Raw genomic sequence first — 20,508 nt, forward strand, 5'->3', positions numbered from 1 at the left:
GATATTTACATGGCATTGATAAGATACAGATAAAGTCTTGTGTTGGTCTCTGCAGTTTAAAATTCACCACAGGTGTGCTTAGTCCCTCCCTTGGGTCTGTCAGGGCTGGGCAGAACCTGTGAACAGTGCAGGTCAGCTTTTACCAGCTGCTGCTGACAGGGAAAGATGGGGCCAGTATACACCTATAAATATGGTAAACTTGATCTAATGAAAAAATGCATTTAAGGCCAAGGAAAGTAAATATTAATTCAATACTAGTGTTTAGTAGATCCTGTTTTATTTGCTTTAGTTACAGGAAGTAACTCAATAAAACCAGACTGGGGATTTCAACTGCATAATAGGATAATAACTGTTATAAATAATTTAGCACTGAAAACGACTAACTCTGCCAGCACAGCTTGCAGCACTTTTAAAACCTATGTTTGTGAAAGGCAGTCATTTAGCAGTAGTGGCAGACTGCAGTCAACATTTTGTTGTTCCTAAAATTAGGCACTTAACCTATTTATGGATATTGAGATAGAACAGGGCTGTGGCCTTTGAAAGCTGCTCTGACCATGTGTCTTCATTGAAGGAATCCTGTAGTATTTGATCTCTCAAAAGTGAGCGAGTGTGGAAGTCAGCTTAGGCAAAGTTTCTAATATTTGCGTAAAATTCCATTATCAAAATGTAACATTTTAATGGATTTATTCTATGATGACTAAATTCTAAACACAATAATTTATAACTAATCCTATTAACTTGCTGCTGGAATTTTTTGCCTTGAAAGTGTATTAAAATTTTACCCTGTTTTAATTAGTGACTTGATCTCTATTTCTTACAGGAATTCAAACCTGATTTCTCAGTAATTGCTGTTTATTGTATATCCTGCCTGATAGATTTTTGACACTTGTTATTTCAGTTATTCAGTGTTTGAAATTCATTGTGACTAATTGCATAAATCACAAGTCTCTGCGTGAAATTTGGTAATCAAAACATTTAACAACAGCAGAAAAGCAAATGCCTACTGGCAGTTTCTGGGTGAGCTCCTGTTTGTGAGATGCTCTGCACTGGTCAACACCCACTAACTGGGGAGTTGTTATTCATTAACATAAATTTTGGAAAACAGCTGATGTGTTTTCCTCTCTACATGGTAAATTTAGGAATCCCAGTAAAACTTCTGAGTTGTTTCACCAGATTAATGTATGTGTGATGTGGTTTGCTAATAGAATGTATCTGCTACTGTGGGGTTTGGGGGTTGTGTTGGTATGAAAAGGTTTTTGGTGCTAATAATTAAATATTTAAAGTAGTTCCTTTGTAAGAAGTTGGTTTAATAAGAACAAAGAACATTTATATATAAATCTCCTTATGGGATCTTGAATAGAAGGGTCAATATAGGTCAGAGGTCTCACATTGCCATTTATCCACAATGAGTATTATCTTTGATTTCACAATATTATCTTTTATTTCACAGGTTATTTTATGTTTCTATATTACTGCTTCCCTGCTGAATAGGAATCATAACTAATGACACATATAGGGAGGACAGTGGCCCTTAAATGAGGGCCTTTTAAAGGCCATTTAGTCCAGAAGTTAAGACTTTTTACATCTGCCACCACTGTATGTTAAAGGATTTATTCCCTGCCCTTCATTCTAGGCATGTTTATCTGCCAGTGGGACTGTGCATGTAGGAGTTAAAAACACAGGAGACAGCCCTACAGCCCTTTGCATTTTACTCTTTATCTGAAACTTTCTTATCATTTCTGGATGTACTTCTCCTTCAAGTCTGAAGCTCTTCACACAGGAGCAGTTCTGCTCATGGTGTTTTTTACTGACCTGTCAAGGCCTGATACCCACCCTGTGGCCAGCAGCTCCAAGGCCTTCTCGCGCCCACAGCAGGTGCTGGCCCAGCCAAACACCTCTCCTGGGCTGGTTTGGGACATTTGCACTCTCCCTGCTTCTCTTGCCTCTTAAAATAATGTCTGGCTGGAAAAAAAACACAACGAACTGGGAGTACTTACCAGCTTTTTAACACTGTTTCCAAATGCTGTTTGATGTGATCTTTTTTGCCACTATTGGTGTTTGTTTAACTTGGAGACAGACAAAATATTTATAGATTGGTGTCAGTGTGGACTTTTAGCACAGGTTGTATGACACATAGCAATGTTAAGTCCAAGTCTTCTCACTTTTCAGTATCTCTGTGTATATTTGCAAACTAAATGTAAATATTTGCTTTTTCAGGAGGAGAGGTGGGGGTAGTTGTACAGTAGAAACAATGTAAAGATAGCAAAATAGCAGCTTGCTTCAGTTTGAACTTTTGCAGAAACACTTTAACAATGATGCCTGGTGCTACCATCCTTTATTAAAAATAGTGAGGAAGGAATTTAAACTTAAACTTATGTATAAATACACATATAAAAAGTAAGAAATACAAATGCATATGCTTGTGGACTAATGGAAATTGCTAATAGGTCTGATGGAACTTAGAAAACTGTTACCTTTATGACTTTTGTACCTGCCACTTTGTAAAATAATAGGTTTCTACTGAAAGCATCATTAAAACTCAGATTTTTATGTATACAATCTTTGTGTTCTCTTTCAGGTCTTGAATCATCTCGGCCAAATTTAATCCTTGGGTTGGTTATCTGTCAGAAAGGGAAACGTCCTGCCACTGAGACAGAAAAAATGGAGGAGAAGCGAAGCAGAATTCAAGCACATGAGGAAACTGAACCATCCCTGTTCTCTAAAGGGCTTCCAGCTTCACAAGAGAAGAAAACTCCAAAATACACACTTTATTCAGGAGACTCCACCATGAGTACAACACCACCTGGATCTCCTCCTCCACCTCCACCCCCACTTCCCGTTCCAGACACCTCGGCAGTGACTCCTTCAGTACTGAAAATACTGTCCTCCATTAAAAGTGGCCCCGCAACTACTGTGACCCCACCCACTTCAACAGCTGCTCCTGCAAGCAGCACTGCCACGCACTCCTCATCCTCCAAAACCGCCACGCCTCTTGAGCACATCCTGCAGACCCTCTTTGGGAAAAAGAAAACTTTTGAGCCTCTTGCCAAGGATTCTGGAACTGTTCAGTCTTCCAGTCAGGAAAGTCAAGCTGCGGCAGACAGCGGGGTGTCAGCGGTTCCTCTGTTAGATCCCATTGTGCAGCAGTTCGGGCAGATGTCCAAGGACAAAGCCATAGAAGAGGAGGAGGATGACAGACCTTATGATCCTGAGGAAGAATATGGTCCAGAGAAAGCCTTTGAAACGCAGACTGGTGAGAGTGACAAACGCTACAGTGTGGAAAAGCCATCTACTACAGCAGAACTAGAGGATGAGGCCTACGATCCAGAGGATGAAACTATCTTGGAAGAAGCAAAAGTTACTGTTGATGATTTACCCAACAAAATGTACACAGACAGTAAAAGCAGTTCTTCAGAAGCGTCTGCTTCATTTGTGTCTGATTTATCTGCATCCTCCTCCTTGGTAGAGCAGCAAAAAATGTTGGAAGAATTAAACAAACAAATAGAAGAACAGAAAAGGCAGCTAGAGGAACAAGAAGAAGCCCTCAGACAACAAAGAGCAGCTGTTGGTGTTTCAATGGCTCACTTTTCAGTGTCTGATGCTTTAATGTCACCTCCACCAGCAAAAGCTTCCCTAATGAAGCCTGAATTATTCCATCAGGACCAGCAAGCTACACAAAAAGTAGATTTACCTTCATCTTTAAATCAGCAAGCACAAGTTTTAAACCAGGGCTGTGACCCGAGGCAGAACAGAGATCCTCGACAGGCTCGAAGGATGGTGACAGAGAATGACAGTGCTGATTCTCGAATAAAGCCGCAGGTAGTACAGAATGAGATATCCACAAGAGAAATCACTCCAGCAAGTTTTCCAAATGCTCTGCAGACTTCACTTGGTAAGGAAGATAATGCTTTAATTGCCACCACTCAGCCTGGTTTTACTGCTGATAATTGGGTTTCAAGTGAACAGACATCTACAATGCCCCAGAAAGAGACATCTAACAGCAAATTTGAACACACCATTCAAGTTACTTTGGAAAACTTGAGTCACACAGCTTCTGGAGATCCTTCTGCTTCCAAACCTATACGTAAAGTGCTGCTTCCAACCCCACCAAGTACATCCTTTCAGCCTAATTTCTCCACATCTAACGACAGCCCATCTTTGCAAGATATGCACCAAGTGTCATGGTCAAATGAGTCAAAGGAAGCAATGGGAAGGGATTCCTTTTCAAATACAATGTTTCCTCAGCAGGAAAAGGCAGCTGGACACTTTGAACCAGAGATGGGCCTTTCATCAGTGCAATACGATGAACAAAGAAATCCTCAGTCTCATCAGTTTGTAGAACAAACTGAATCCGCACCAGCTCAGGGTGAGGGTGGACCTCCCCCACAGCACTTTGAGGAAAATCGAGCGTTTTCTATGTCTGGGCAGAAAGGGGGACCTCCAATGATGCTCGGTGCACCTGGAGGACCTCATGGACCTAATTTTAGAGGGCCAGCACCACAGTTCTCTGAAGAGCACGGTTTTCCAAATAATGATGGGCAAAGAGGACCTCAGTCCGGAAGATATGGAGGTCAAAAGGGTCCCATTCCTTCCTTATTTTCTGCACAGCATGGACCACCTATTTTTGGTGATAATAGGGGCCCTGCTCCTTCTTATCATGGTGGTCCAAGAGGAATGTCACCACCTCATTTTGAAGATCATAGGGACCCTCACATGGAACAAATGGAATTCTCAGATTCCCAATATGATGAAATGATGGGGCCTCCAGGACAGTTTGAAGGACCAGATTCCCCCCAGTTTATGGGAAACAGAGGACCTTCGCCTTTTCCTTTTGGAGGTCAAAGACGACCCCCGCCAGGTCAGTTTAAAGGACAGAGAGGAGGCCCTCAGTTTGGAGGGCCAAGAGGTCCAGCCCCGGGTCATTTTGGGGGACCAAGAGGACCTCATCCAAATCAGTTTGAAGGGCAGAGAGGTCCAGCTCCAAATCATATGCCTGGCCCAAGGGGACTTTTGCCACAGCCATATGAAGAACGGAGAGGGAGCCCACCACCCAGATTTTCCAACCAGAGAGGTCCAGGACCACATCAGTTTGGAGGACCAAGAGGAGGCACACCTCCAATGTTTCCAGAAGAAGATGAACCTCCTTCTAGATTTCATTACCAGGGTCAGTCACCACAAGGTATGAAACCACCCCCAAGACCACTCCTGGACCTTCCAAGTCATCCACCAACTCACAGAAAGGAGATGTGGGAGGAAGGTGGACCATCTGCATCTCTTTCCAATATGTCTGGACAAGGACCTGAGTCAGAAGGACAGTGGCCCACATCTGACTTCCGAGAAGGCAAAAATCCTGACTATAGAGGCCAGACATTTGAAGGGAGGCAGAGAGAGAGATATGAGGGAGGAAATAAAGATAAGGGTTTGGATCAGCCAGAGCTTCAACAAGCAGATAATCGCCAAGGTAGAGGCTTTGAGGAAAGACGAAGGGATCGAGAACACGGCAGACCTTGGGAAAGAGACCGTGGCAGAAACTGGAGCAGAGACAGGGACTGGGAGAGACACAGAGAGAAGGAATGGGATAAAAATAGAGATAGGAGCCAAAACAAAGATAGAGACAAGGATTCAGAGCGGGGTAAGGACTGGGAAAGAAGCAGAGACCGAGATAGGACAAGAAACAGAGAGAGGGACTCTTACAGAAGACGTGATAGAGAGCGATCAAGAAGCAGAGACAGGGATCGCGACAGAGACAAAGACAGGGACCGGGATCGGAGCCGGGAAAAGGAAAGGGATCGAGACAGAGATCGAGATCGTGACAGGGAAAGAGGGAAAGATCGCAAAGATAGGAGTAAGAGTAAGGAAACTGGTAAAGAGACTAAGCCAGAAACACCGAAGGAAACTCAGAAACCAGTGGAAACTGAAGCTTCATCTTCCAGCAATCAGTCATAGAACTGTGATTGATACTTCCCACAAATAATACACTTTGGCAACACAGCAAGGACTGCACATCTGTAAATACTGTACATATCCTCACCTTTTAAAAACTTCTGTTGTAAAACTAGCCTTACCCGATGTACTGACAAATAAGCAATTTTTGAACAACTGTGAATGAAAATAATCAGATAGATGAAAAGCAAGAACATACTGGACTTTCACTTGCTGCATTTTGTGCATAATGTTTTTCTTATGAAGATTCACAACGTTACCTGTATTGAAATTTTGTTTTTTTTCTACTTGCATCTTTATCTTAAAGTTTCCATTTACAGTACAGAAATGGAAAAAGTCTAAGAAGAGCATATTGCTTTTTAAGATTATAAAGTTATGTTTTCCAGTAACTTGAATTGTAATTTTATAGGAGAATTTAATCCAGACCTGAGGAGCCATACCTTTGCATCTCATTTACGTGATATTTTGGTGTCAAAATTGTTCCTACAGCACACACTAAAAATGTTGGTGTCCTGTCATGTTTCTTTTACAATGGAAGGGTCATGTGTTTAGGAAAAAGCTGCAAAAGAACAGTGTTAATAATTACTTGTGACTGATGGAGGATTTGAAAATGGAATGTTATAAGCTTAAAGTGCACTATCTTCCTTTTATATACATGTATTTTGGGTCTGGAATCCATCTGTTAAGTGTACAGCAAAGAAACAAGTCATACTTAGTTATTTTTCTTGAGGTTTTAAATATCCCATGTTTACAAACCTGTCATTAAAGAAATTACAAGAGCAGCACCTTTATAACCAGCAAAACTTATAAAAGCATCAGACATTTCTTTTGAAAAGTGGTAAACCAAAGGAAGAGAGAGCATTTGGTTAAATAGGCCACTAAATCTGTTACTTCAATTGGACTGATTTAGTGGAGCATTTTTTGGTTTTGTTTAGGTTTTGCAAAATTTTTCCACAGATTTAAGAAATGTCCCAATTTGATTGAACTTTTCATTATAGAAGTGCTCTTTCATTCTAAAAGGGCTCTTGAAAAATAAATGATCCTGCTCTTTTGTTAGGCCCTACTTAGGCTGGCAGTGTATATAAAACTCTCCACTGAAAAAGACACGCTGCATTGAAGTTTAAATTATGGTGGTACATCATGTTGTGATTGAAGAGGGACATTTTTCATGGTGAAATACATCACATTGCTACTTCCCATGTAGTCCTCAAGCACGTAATTCTAAAGCTGAAATCAAACCCCACTAGTTTATTTGAATGTGTAAATTGACCGCTGGGTAAATATTTTGGTATTTTGCTAAGATAGATTTGGAAATGTAAAATTAGATTCCTGTAAACATTTTGCATCTTGAGGACTATATTACAGGTAGCATGTGTGTCACCACAGTCACATTGGTGCGTCCTTGAGGTCCTTGTACATCCAGGATTTGCTGGCTGAAATGATCATCTGTGTCCTGAACCTGAGGGAAAACGGTAACATGCAAAGAAATTGTATTAAATGCAAACATCAACTACGGTGTAAGATTTTTTTTTTCTTAATGAGATGTTTCTAATTTAAAGACATACATAAAAGTATGCAAAACGTGTGTTTGTTTAGGTTTACTTGATAGAAAATTCTGTAAATTGTATTTTATATGGCAAAATATATCACTGTACATTTAAATACGGGACTTCACAGGTTTTTGTTACTGTAAGTAGAATAAACACCTACAGAGAGCTGTTGTCCATTTCATAAATGTGTCTGTGTATATTATTTTCTACACTTTGCTGTTTCTCCACAAACCACAAGAAACTGATGACACAGGGGTTTTGTTTCCTCATAGTTTAATGACAGACGTTCTGCAGGATGTCACAGCCAGCCAATGTTTTATTGCAGGCCCTCTAAAATATAGCAAAAATCTGTGCTAATGATTCTTTTCTCAGTTCTAAGGCATCCCCTAATTTATTTTGAAGGTTTTTTGGTTTTTTTTGTTTTTTGTTTTTTTTTTACATTTGAATCAGAATGCTTAGAATTTGAAGATTTTTACATCAGAAAATCTAAAGAAAAGAAAATGTATTAATTCAGGTCACACCATTTATGATTTTCTTGGCTTTACATTTTTATGAAATAGATATGTGGCTTTTCATCTTTTAGGAAATTCTCCTTTAGTAGTTTGGGGGATCTGCTTATGCTTTAGGATCGGTAAAATCCATCCTCACAGAGATCAAGTGGAAAAAGATCAACAGCATAGCCTCCAGTGACTTTGTTAAACCACAGCTTTATGCAGTTAACAATCAGCTGGAGTTGGATTTTGCAGCAGGGTTCCTGTATCCTCCACAGCAGCGGTAAAAGCCAGGCTGAAATGAACATAACAATTTAACTCAATTTACAGAGACTAAAAATGGTACTGAATGATTGTCCTGCATTGCAAGAAAGAGAAAAACAATTCTCTGGCTTTGTCCAAACTTTTGATTAACATGAAAGAACTCACTATTTTGAGCTTTTGTCTATCTTTGTACTAAGCTAACATTACAAAGAGTATTTTGATAAACCTTTTTTTTTTTTTGCAAAAACCCCTGCAAAGTCTGGAACAATATAAGCAGAAATATTATTATTTCTATAAAAGGCTGTACTCCAAGTGTGAGCATTGTAAAGGGGAGTGTGGAAGAAGATTAGAGAAGTAGGAAAGTGTGTGTTGAGTTCTGTGTGCACAAAACTGCTTTTAAAGTTCCTGGGTTTGCGTCTAGAGGGAAGTCATGAGTGAGACGGTCGGAGTGCGGCTGCATTTCATGGAAATGTCGGTGCACACTGCCTTGGGACCTTTTTTCCTCTCAGTTTTCCCATCCGCACCCCGGGGCGGGATGGGCCGGGGGCCCCTCGCTGCCCTGCTCGGGCTCTCGCCGCGGGGTTCGGGGCTGAGGCGGCCCCAGGGCCCCTCGTGGGGAACGACAAGCGATTCCCGTTAACCCAGCTGGTTTTTCCCGTTAACCCAGCTGGTTTTTCCCGTTAACCCAGCTGGTTTTTCCCGTTAACCCAGCTGGTTTTTCCCGTTAGCCCAGCTGGTTTTGTTGCTTTTCCTTCTTGCACCAGTCTGCCTCCGCCGTGCCGCCGGTGCTGCTGGTGCAGGTGGGGCAGTTCCCTCAGCGCAGCCGAGCCGTTGCTCTCTGGGAGCTTTCCGTTAGCGACACAGCCAAGTTACGGACTTTAGCCATAGGCTAAGCAACCAGTAGGTTTAATTATTTAAAATTTAGCATAACAGCGTGTACCCAGCCGAGCACCGCAAATCAGCCAAAGCGGTAAACCGTGTGTCCAGCGCCTGAAAAAGTCTGTGAACACACATTACAGCCGCACGTTCTCTTCCGTTCTCTCCTCACAACACCGCCACCCCCAACGAGCGCCGCTCCGGGTCAGTTTCAGCCCTGAGGGGCGGGCGGGGGCGGGGCGGGGCGGGGCGCGCGGCCCCGCGCGCGGGCGGCGGTTACGCGCAGCCGTTGGCGGCGGCGCGCGGCGCGCTCGGGCAGCGCTCGGCCGGGCTGAGGGCCCGCGCGTCCCCTCCCGCCCCCGCCCCGCCCGGCCCCGCCCGGCCCGGCCCGCCCCGGCTCCCCACGGCTGCCCCCGGCCGCGGGGGCCCCGCTCCCGCCCGCCCGGGCTGCCCCGCCGCCGTCCGGGCGCTGTCTCAGGGGGTGCCAGGCCGCAGAGTGCCCGCAGCCTCCCCGCCGAGGCCGGGGCGGGGACAGGTGAAGGCCGTTTGTCGTGAGCAGCTGTGCTGGAGGGGGAGGGAGGGTCTCAGCCGGGGGGGGAGACATGGTCAGGGTGTCAGGTACCCCGCCAGCGGCAGCTTGGTCCCCGCTCTGTTACCTCGCCAATCAGTGTTAAGTGCAATTTTTTTTCTGCCTTTGGGTTTTTTTTTTTAATGGATAGTACTGACAATTGTTGAAGGTTTTATGGTTTTCTGTTGAAAGGGACATTGGTAACCGATTAGGTTTGCTGTAGCCATGTCAGGATCAGCCCCCGAGGAGCCTCAGACCATTCCTCAGAGCCCAGCTAGTGTTGCTGACCCCGCTCCCGTTGCTGTCGGACCTGGAGGCTCAAGTGACAGTTCCTTTGGTGAGCAAAACCTTGGCTTCGCCACCCCCGAGGCCAGCCTGGTGGAGATGATGGACATTGAGTACACCCAGCTGCAGCACATACTTTGCTCGCACACGGAGGCGCAGAGTAGCGAAGGTGAAGTGGAAGCCAGGCTCAGCGCTTTCTCCTCGCCTGGCCCCTCTGCAGACCCCCCTCTGCAGCAGCCCTCCCCCAGCACCAGTCAGGACGGGGGCTCATCCAACAGCTCTGGGAACCAGTCGGTCTGCCCAGTGACCTGTCAGTCAGGGTTGCCTTGTGACAGCTACTGGCCGAGTTCTAACCCGCACCTGGGCTATGCTGACTTGCAGGAGCTCAGGATGATGTTACTTAGCGAGTCCAACCTCCCCGTGAACCAGAGAGAGAAAGCGCCCAGCAGTAGTAGCTCTGTAGAAGTCTCGGGATGCAGTGTAGCAAAAGCTAAACAGGGTGAAAATTTCTTGGGGGAGAATAAGGAAAACATATTTGTTGAAAATTCGGCACTGGCACCAGAGGTTAGATCTAAACCTGCAGTCAGAGCTCGGTTGGAAGACAGATTCAACAGCAGCCCGACAGAAAACCCCAGATGTCAAGAACCCCAAGAATCTGGAGTAACTCTTAACAAGTGTGTTGCAATTACTTTTAGTTTATGTTGTTAAACTATGTATCATGTAGTTCAAAAGTGATTTGCTAAGTGAAACCTATGAATAGTGCTTGTTTTAATATATGAGAAGGATGGGTTGGGCTTTGTTAAACTGTGCCATCAAACGTGGCTGCGACTCCACTGAGCTCAGCTTAGGCCCCTCTGTTTATTGCATGAATGGTACAGCATGGGGTTCCAAAAGGAATTACTTTATGGCTTTATTCTTGATAACATGTACTGTAAATAAAGGTGAGAAAACATTACCTAGTTTAAATATGCAGCTTGCTAAAAGCAAAGTACATTTTTGATAATAATAATAAAAATAATAATAATGATGATGATGACAGATTCAGGTTATAATGTGGAGGCCTGACTATGGGGAAAACTGGAGCAAAAACACTGTTTTGCAACCTAACCCTGTACCTGTCTTAATGTGCTGACAAAATGTTTTATTGAGGCGTGAAGCACCTTGTTGTTGCACAGAATAAAAAACCTCCTTGGCTGATTTTTCTTTTCTTTTATTTGGCCCCTGAAGTGGGCGACACAGCAATAGCAGTGATTTCTGTTTACAGTAAATGAAAGTGGTTTCTTGGTGATAGTTTCTAGAATATTTGCAGCTGTACTTTATTTTTTCTGCGCTCATTTCCAAGCAGTCAGCCTGGTATGTTTTCTGTGTTTGTTTGTTTTTGTCTGAAGTTTAGTGACATTGATCCGCCAGCCCTCAGAAGTGGTGGGTGTTCCTCTTCACCAGCAAGGGAACAGGTGTGCTGCACTAGGGAAAAATAAGGCTGCACCTGCCACACATTCCTTACCATTCACTTACCCGTTCTTTACCATGAATGCATGTTCTGCTGCTGGAAGTGCTAACCCTTCCCAAGCACAGGTAACTCTCCTCTGCCAAGTTCCAATGCTGACAGTAATAACTTCCTGGGTGTAGTAGAGTTCTGAAGGTTTGTGGTAGAGTGTGGCTGGGTTTGAATAGGGATGATCAGAATGATCTGTAATGCAATTTATTTATTAATCTTTAAGACAATCAAGTAACTTTTGTGCCATTTTTAATTACATGTGTCCCAGTAATGAGCAGTAGGCCACCAGATTTCCTTTTTCTGGAGTTTATCAGTTTATCATCTGTTTCATCTGTGCAAGACAAGAAAAAGACCATTTTCTGATTTTCTGTAGTTCCTTTTTTTAAATTCATTTTGGTGATAAAGATATTTTGCTCTCCATAACTTGCAGTAACCTCTGAAGCAAAAGTGATAGCATGGCACTGAGCAATGTCAGAGGTATCCCCAAAATTCATCACTCTGTCAAAACAACATGGTTGTGTGGATTTATTCAGCCTAAAGAAGTAATTTAAGAAGCTAACAAAAAGATATCGAAATAATCTATTTTGTTTTAATGTATATAGTCCTGTAAATATTTCCTTTTTGTTTTCACAGACCTGTGGAACATCTTGCACTATTTTGGAAGCTGCCAAACATCAAGACCTTGGGATACCCAAAACATTCCCTTTTCTTTATCAGGAAGTTGAATCCACGAAACAGACAGTAGGTGCTATAAATAAAGCTTTGCCTGAGGAAGTTTGGATTAAAGTTGGAGGTAAACCATTTATCTTCTTTTCCCTTAGTTTTCTCTCGGTCTTCAGATGTAATTTTTTTTTCTGAATTCTTTTCTGGAATTAATATGATTTTGGTGAATGTGGGAGGTGAGGTTTTATGGAGAAGATGCTCTATAGGCAACGTGGGGCTAGATTTCTCCAAGGAGGTTCAACACCTTTAAGTTTAGCTGTACTTTCAAAATTGTTTAGCACTTCTGGCTTGAAATGAGGAGACTTGAGGTTGCAAAGTACCTTTGAAAATCTGGGCCTTGGGTCAGCAGCTGGTTTCTTTAGAATCATAGAATCATTAGGGTTGGAAAAGACCTCCAAGGTCATTGAGTCCAGCCTTTGAGCAAACATCACCAAACCCTGTGGCAGAGGGGTACATTCTTTGACCCCAAAGCTGATCCAGCAGACCCAGTCAGTATCAAATGTCGCTGTCCACGGGCCCGTGGTGCTGAAATGTCGCTGTCCACTGGGCCTGTGGTGCTGAAATGTCGCTGATTACTTTTAAGATTACAGACAGAATAAAAAGTGAAATTTAAGCCTGCAGTACACAGGCAAAGAGCTCAAACTGTCTCAACCCAGTATGAAATTCCTTGAAGTTCCCCCATTAAAAAAAAAAACCTAAAAAGAAATTTTCAACTCTTTTTTATTTTTAAACAGCACTAAAATTATATTTTTACCAAAAATGTCACAATATAATTAAGGAAGCAAGTCAAAACAAAGTTTACACCTTTGTTTACTCTGGAACATGAAGAAACATTCAAACCTACAAGCAGAGCTTACGCAAATTCTGAGACAGAAATTTCAGCTAAAATGTAAATAACTAAGAAGGCTCTCCAATGTCCTCTGTACCTGACACAGCATCAGAGGCTCGGATGGTTTCTCCTTGAAGGGCTGAGCCAGAGGAGGGCAGCACAGGATCAGAGTCATTCAGCATCCTCCAGCCAGCACATGCTGAATTTCCTGACTCACAAGTGTCACACAATCTCTGAGTTGTCAGCAGGTCCAAATGCTATCAATCCTCTTTTTCCTGCTGGCTCCTGGAAAACAAGAAAGGGACAAAATAAGGCATCGATATATTTATTAACTTATCCTACTGCTGTTTAACTAAATTAGGAATTGTTTTGCTTCTATTACATTATAAAGCAAATTCTATTATTTTGTCTTCTTGACAGTTTTGCACTTTCAGAAATACACTGGAATTGGAAAAAAGGTCAAAATTAAGCAACTAAGCAACCTCCCCAGTTACCAACAGCTGAGACCTTTGGAAGAAATACAAAAGATGACTGCACTCTCATTAATTCATTTAGATTCAAATAAAATTTTAAAAACAGCAACAAAACTGTAATGAAGAATTTAGTCCATGTGCAGCATTTAAAAGCATTCTGGGAGTGGAATTTATTAAGCGCAGACTGTCAATGAAAATACAGAAATGCATTTAAACTCCATTAGCACAGCCCAAATTACAATAGGGCAGATTTACTGATTTATACAAAATTTCAATCGGGAGACACTGCAGCTTTGAGTGCCTGAGTTTGACCATCAGTAGGCAGTGCCTGCACTAACCCAAAGCCTATCAGACTGCAAGAGAACTGGAGAATAATTTGGGAGGTAAAGGAGGACCAGCTGGACAGGATGAACTGGACTATGACATTAGTGAAGACAAAAGAACGAAACTGAGCACAGACCCTGTGAGTCAGCACTCTGCAATGAAAGATGCAGGGGAACTGCCACAGCAGGTGTAGTAACTAGAACAATAATAATTCTCTGAAAGGAATAGAAATTGGTTATTAACACTTCAGGTGAGGAGACATATAAATTTTAAAATAAGTTAGATAATCCCTCAGACACGTCAATATATAGTCAAACTTTGATTTTTAAACAATACCTTTTTTTTTTTTCACAAATCTCTGAAGCCCCCAACTCCTAAAGCATCTGTGCTCTTCAAAAATCACTTTTTATTCCCTAATCAATCATCACCTCTAGGTGTTCTCCAATGTGACTGTCCCGAAAAATAAGGAATGAGGAAAAGACAAAACCCTCCCCAAATGCAATTTCCATCAGTGGATCACTTTATTTCATGAACTATAAATCTCAAGATTTGCACGACTGTGGCAGAGCAGAATTAGTAAAAACTCTAATTGTACTAATTGGAAAACACTACTAATTGTACTAATTGGAGTATAGAGCTAGACTCACATCAGTGTTTGTTCTCCCCCTGAGTCTTTCCTATAGGGGATTATGTACATTCTGCACCTCAATCAACCACTACCACTCCAAGAACAGAAGGAAAAACTAAACAGCAAAAAAGAACAGAACACACTAATGATAAAGACCCTGGTGCTGTATCTCATGGCTCTGAGTACCTGCTCTAATAGGTATTTTGCTCCACTGCCTGAATCAGGGATTATATCCAGGGACTCTGTCACTGAGTTTAAAGTGCCTCCTTCCACGGTGTAGTTCTGCAAGAAAGAACCTTTCCATCTCCCTGTTCAGAATCTCCAACTGATCACACATCACTCCATTTTTAAGTGATATGCCTAAAGGGAGAGGCAAGTCAGCTAATCACTTCATTTAACTCTGTATTAAACCACAAAACAAACTCAGCCTGCAGCACACACAAGAAGCACCTCCTGTTTGGGTATTTACCCTGAGGAAGGAACTGTGTGCTGGGCTGCGTTCACAGGGCTGCACCCGGGCACTCAAGGCCTGTGTGCAACCTGCTCTTCAAATGATGTTTGAGTCACCAAGTATCACCACAACATTCCAAACCCAGAACCAGCATCATCTCTCAGGAGACACAGCTGGTTGAACACAAAGTGCATTTTGCAGGGTCACTCACTGCACACCCAGTGCCTCAGCTGCACAGGCTCCAGCTCTGATCCAACACAGAACAGCAGTAACACCTGTGATTCCTGAAAACAAAGATTTATGCCAGAATCATTCTTCTTTGTGCTATAGTAGATATTATCTAATTGCTATTACCTATACTATCACCTTTACCTATAGGGAAAAAAATTTATGGAACTCCAATTTTAAAATAATTCCAAATTTGAGAGATATAAATATACATAGCCCTTAAACACTGAAGTTACAGATCCCATATGTTTGCCATAAAATGCCTGGTTGTTTCTTGTTATTGTTTAGTATCTCCACTTTTTCCTTTCCCATGTGGTTCAAAATATTTTTCATGAAAAAGAGGAAGTTTCACACTTACTTTACATGCACCTGCTCTTGCAGAATTGCATCTGAATACAGACTAAACTTACTTGCCTAAAAGAAGCTGAAAAATCAAGTATTATCAAAACACAAAAGGATGAAACCTTAACTATACTTTGCACTTCTAAGCAAATGTTCTACAAACTGCCTGCAAAAATATTTACTACAACATATGGCAACTTTAGAATCTTCAAATACCTCTTTCTCTTCCAGATTCAGTGGGACTTTTTGTTCATTTTGCTCTGTTTGTTCTCAGTTCAGTGTTCAACTGCAGCTGAGACACTGATAGAAATGTCAACAGAAGCAGAAAACTGGCAATCTTGTTTTAAACAAGCTGAACATCCAGGATAATTTTACTTATTTCTCCTAACACAGTATATTAATCGCATTTCTGAAATTGGAAGTTCCAGCTGCAAACTGAAAATTATTGTATTTCCCCCAGTAGACAATTCCCATCAGCATCATCCTGTCTTTCTATCTATATTAGGTAATTATATCTAATATTCTGCAGAATATTAGAAAGGGTATTTTGTTCCTCTGAAAAAATGAGGCAAGAACCTCTATAAATGATGGGAAAAAAAGGCAAGCTAACAAGAACAGACATATATCCAAAAGGCTGGGTTCCTGATGAGGTTCACAGCTTCTGTAAGAAGCAGTCTCCAGTGGGAAAACATCTAAGGTTTTAAAACCAACTATAAATGAATTTAGAAATAGAAATCAGGAGTCGCTGCAGTAACACGAGCATTCCAGTGAAACAGAACAGTCACTTAACTGGAAGTGGAGCATAAAGCTGATGCACACTATCTCAAGAAAGAAGGTCCAGTCAAGGAAACATTTATTTAGTCTTTTCCTCTCCCATTAGTTTTCAGGTAAAATATTTCAAATGTTCCAAAACAAGTGAAGCACTTGATTTCATTCTGGACTGGAACTCCAGAAGCAATGGAAGCACAGAGGTATTGTAACCTAGAAAAATCACACAACTGTCACAAGATTTAATTTCAATTTGGCCAACTTTCTCAAGCAGTAACAAACCCGAAATCACAGGGCTGCCACACTGCAAGAGCAGAGAGCCCAGCACTCACACTCAGTAGCCCTGCGGATTCTCTAACTACTGCAAACCCTTGTGCTTTTCAATAATCAGACTGAAGACATTCCAGACAAGACTCAGCAGCCAAATAATCAGAGACTGAGAGCCCCAAATTTTAAATCCTGCTACTGCAACACCTCACAACAGACAAAGAATATGATTTGCAACACACCTCCACTGATCAAACAACAACCCACTCTTAATCTCCCTTTCACATTCGGGCAAAACCTCACCGGAAGCACTCTCTTATCTACGGCCTTCCATTGTGAGGCAGCAGGCAGCAATCACAGGTGAAAAAGGACAGATTATCTCTGCCAGTGACAGAGCTGAGATATTCATGGCAGGATGGGCTGAAGACGCCTGGATCTGCTGCTGCTGACTTCATTAAGTCCTTTACAGGATGCCCAAGATAATATCTTTATCTGAGGTGACAGAGCAAACTTGTTAAAGAACATCAACATTTGCCCATTTTTTTGTTTTTGTTTTTCTAGATAAAGAACGATTCAATAAATTATGACAAATATTCATTCAGATGGTAATTTTTGTTTTTTCTCATTTCCCTGAGGAGGAAATAAAAGCTCAATGGGTCCTCTGACTGCATCAAGATTTTGTCTTTTCTGGAGCTGATTATTTAAACTGCATTAAGAATTCCCTGCTTCAGGTAACTGGGAAGACTTCACTCTAAAAATGATCTTGAAAGGAAGCCTAGCAATAAAACCTTTAACATGAACGAAATCCATCCCGAAAAAAGTATTTTTATTTCTTGTTTATCTGAGGACTTGCATACAAAAAAAAAGTCTGTCAAGAGTCAGAATAAATTCTTCAGATTAAGATTCAGCTTACTGGGAATTTTATTCAGTGTTTGAGGAATATGCATGAAAGACCAGTGATCTTTATTCCCTCATTCTCACGTCTAGATAGCAAAATATGCCACACTTTATTCCCTGATCTTGGATGTCAGCACTCTTCAACACGCAGCCAACTGCTGTAATCTGCAGCAAAGCTGGTACCCCATTAGGGATTACACCAGCCCCTTGCACAAATACTTTAATCCAAACCATTCATACCTGACACCTGCTCGTTCTCTTATCTGCTGCTGTGTTGAGAACTTTACAGGAATGTCTGTGATTTTGAAAGATCACACAGTACTCACCCCTACACAAACACCCATGGAAGGAAGATTCACTCCTATTTAAGACTTGTGATAGAGAACATTTCCATCTTTTTGATTGTAAAAATCTTCATCCTGAAACTCCAGTTACAGTTTTAGATGCATTAAGGAAATGCAATGGCCATGCCCCAAGAACAGGATGGAAATCTCAACAATTACAATGGCCAGTGTAAGGTTCTGAACATGAGGGTTGGTGAGAAGACACTCTTTGCATCTGCAAAGAAATTCAAAGCATGATTTTACACCAGCTAGGTTTTCAAAGCAGGTATCACTCATCAGTGACCAATTTCATGTCCATGTCCTAACAGAAATCCAGTCTGTCCCAGTATATAAGATACTAGCTTCAGTTAGAATGACTTATATCTGGTTTTTAGATCTATTTTTCTACAGCTTTCTTCAGAATTTGCTTCATACGCAAAGCATTTGGCTGAAACACCAGTCAGGTTTCTTAAATATCAAAGAAACTGCAGGATGTTACAAAAAGGGTAGAAAACATCCTTTCAAGGGTGAAATAACAGTGATTTCAGTCCCAATTCCCACTATCTTCTCATTTTAATCCCTGTGAAAGACTTACTTGGCTTGGCCTATGATAACCTCCTTTAAATGCTAAAAATTCCTAATCAGCAAATAGAATCATATGAGCAAAAACAAAACAGTGTGAGAACTCATGTAAGGATTTAATTTCTGATGCAAATAAATGTTGGCATGGCTCAATTGATGCACTTCTACTCAGAAGATTGATCCCACTGAAAATTATTCTGCATCCCTTTTTGGCAAAGCTGACAGCTGGGAAACCTGCGCTTTCTGCTGAGCAGCAGCAAAATTAATCCCTTGCATCAACAAGCACTACAAAAGCAGCCCCGCGGATGCCAGTAGGGCATCACCTACTTTGTACAGGAACGAGCAGTTCCAGCGAGGGACAAAAGTGCAATTCAGTGACCCCCAAGAACAGCAGGAACAGGTTCTGCCCTGGCTCTGGAGATGCTCCCTCCACCCGCTCAGCCATGAAAGATGCAAGGACACATACTCTACTGGCACGGAAAGCAACAGAAAATCAGATTCCACAGCACAGCCAGCCTTTTTATGTTGGGTTTTAGAATGCATTTATGAGGGACTTTTTTGTTTCAGTGTGTGTGTGCTGTGTTGTTGTGGGAGGGGGTTAATATTTTTTTTAATTTTTAAGTAAGCGCAGGAGACATAGGTTGAACATTAGGATGACTAAAGAGGTATTTGTGTTTAATATGTTGCTTGAGCCTGCTAAAGTAGAATTTTGCTGAAAAATTTGGTCTGGCTAACAAGTCTGACTGTCTCTGAGTTGACTGGACAGACAGCAATAGAATTTCAGATTTTTACTACAGATTCTTCAGTAAACCCACAACTGAAATGGACCCTTATCATGTTACAGTAAGAGAATGCTGCTGTCTTCAGCATTCCCATGGAAAGGACTAGGAAACAAACAAAAAACCAGACAAATCCCTGGGGCAAAATCTTTAGGAATATCAAAGCAAGAAAATTTTTTTTCATCTAAAACTGTAATTTTAGGCAATACTGCTGATACATCGTGGTAAAATGAGCTTTTATTTTTATAGCTCAGTCAGAACTCGCCTGGGAAAAAGTATCTGAATATCTCTGATCTAAAGGTTGTGGCAAGGAAGGATAAAAATGGAAAAGTATGCAGGCAAATTTGCATACTCATCTGATCCAATTCCTACCACTCCAGAAAAACTGGCATTTCTCCTTTGCTCACAGGTCCTGAAGGGATGCAGAGAGCAATACAAACATGTGCCCCAAGCCAGAGCAGACCGTGGGAACTGGCTGCCACAAATGTCTGCAGATTGGATGCTGAGCCCTGAATAAATTTCGTGATCCAGCTGTTCCCTGCAGCCCTGAAGAGCCGGGAGTCAGGCTCCCTGCACACCTCAATGTCGTGCAGGCTGTTCAGCCTGGAGCAGCCGAGGGCTGCCAAGAAAACCCAACAGCTGAGGCTTGATGGGACAAAATGCTGCCCTGACCATGACACTGCTCTGCAGCACCGTGGAGAAACAGTGCACCAAAGAGAGGTGTGAGTGTGAGTGGAGAGGGGTTTGAAAACCTTCCAGGAGGTTCCCTGGCTCCTGCAGCACCAGGGACAGCGGCACTCCCGGACTAGGGACAGCGACATCGAAGCACCACGGGCAGCGACATTTCAGCATCATGGACAGCGACATTTCAGCACCACGGGCCAGTGGACAGCGACATTTCAGCACCACGGGCCCGTGGACAGCGACATTTCAGCACCACAGGCCCAGTGGACGGCGACATTTCAGCACCACGGCCCAGTGGACAGCGACATTTCAGCACCACAGGCCCAGTGGACAGCGACATTTCAGCACCACAGGCCCAGTGGACAGCGACATTTCAGCACCACGGGCCCAGTGGACAGCGACATTTCAGCACCACGGGCCCAGTGGTCAGCGACATTTCAGCACCACAGGCCCAGTGGACAGCGACATTTCAGCACCACAGCCCAGTGGACAGCGACATTTCAGCACCACAGGCCAGTGGACAGCGACATTTCAGCACCACAGGCCCAGTGGACAGCGACATTTCAGCACCACAGGCCCAGTGGACAGCGACATTTCAGCACCACAGCCCAGTGGACAGCGACATTTCAGCACCACAGGCCCAGTGGACAGCGACATTTCAGCACCACAGGTCCATGGACAGCGACATTTCAGCACCACGGGCCCAGTGGACAGCGACATTTCAGCACCACAGGC

At 42.6% G+C, this 20,508-nt stretch overlaps 2 protein-coding genes across 2 annotated transcripts; both read left to right on the forward strand.

Annotated features, from left to right (window-relative positions):
- The first annotated feature begins 21 nt into the window (after positions 1 to 21).
- Positions 22 to 7,690, forward strand: LOC119710096 (death-inducer obliterator 1-like). Its single transcript, XM_038158703.1, has one exon. It carries the CDS (start codon positions 2,662 to 2,664, stop codon positions 5,944 to 5,946), a length of 3,285 nt encoding a protein of 1,094 aa, XP_038014631.1. The 5' UTR covers positions 22 to 2,661; the 3' UTR covers positions 5,947 to 7,690.
- Positions 7,691 to 9,801: 2,111 nt separating this feature from the next.
- On the forward strand, positions 9,802 to 17,303 carry LOC119710148 (transcription factor-like 5 protein). The gene is made up of 4 exons (XM_038158827.1): positions 9,802 to 10,651; positions 11,366 to 11,552; positions 12,109 to 12,268; positions 17,147 to 17,303. The coding sequence occupies exons 1-4, from the start codon at positions 9,918 to 9,920 to the stop codon at positions 17,203 to 17,205; spliced, it is 1,140 nt and encodes a 379-aa protein (XP_038014755.1). The 5' UTR covers positions 9,802 to 9,917; the 3' UTR covers positions 17,206 to 17,303.
- Positions 17,304 to 20,508: the final 3,205 nt, after the last annotated feature.

The sequence above is a fragment of the Motacilla alba genome, chromosome 20 (genome assembly GCF_015832195.1).
Source record: "Motacilla alba alba isolate MOTALB_02 chromosome 20, Motacilla_alba_V1.0_pri, whole genome shotgun sequence".
In the NCBI taxonomy this organism is placed as follows: Eukaryota; Metazoa; Chordata; class Aves; order Passeriformes; family Motacillidae; genus Motacilla; species Motacilla alba.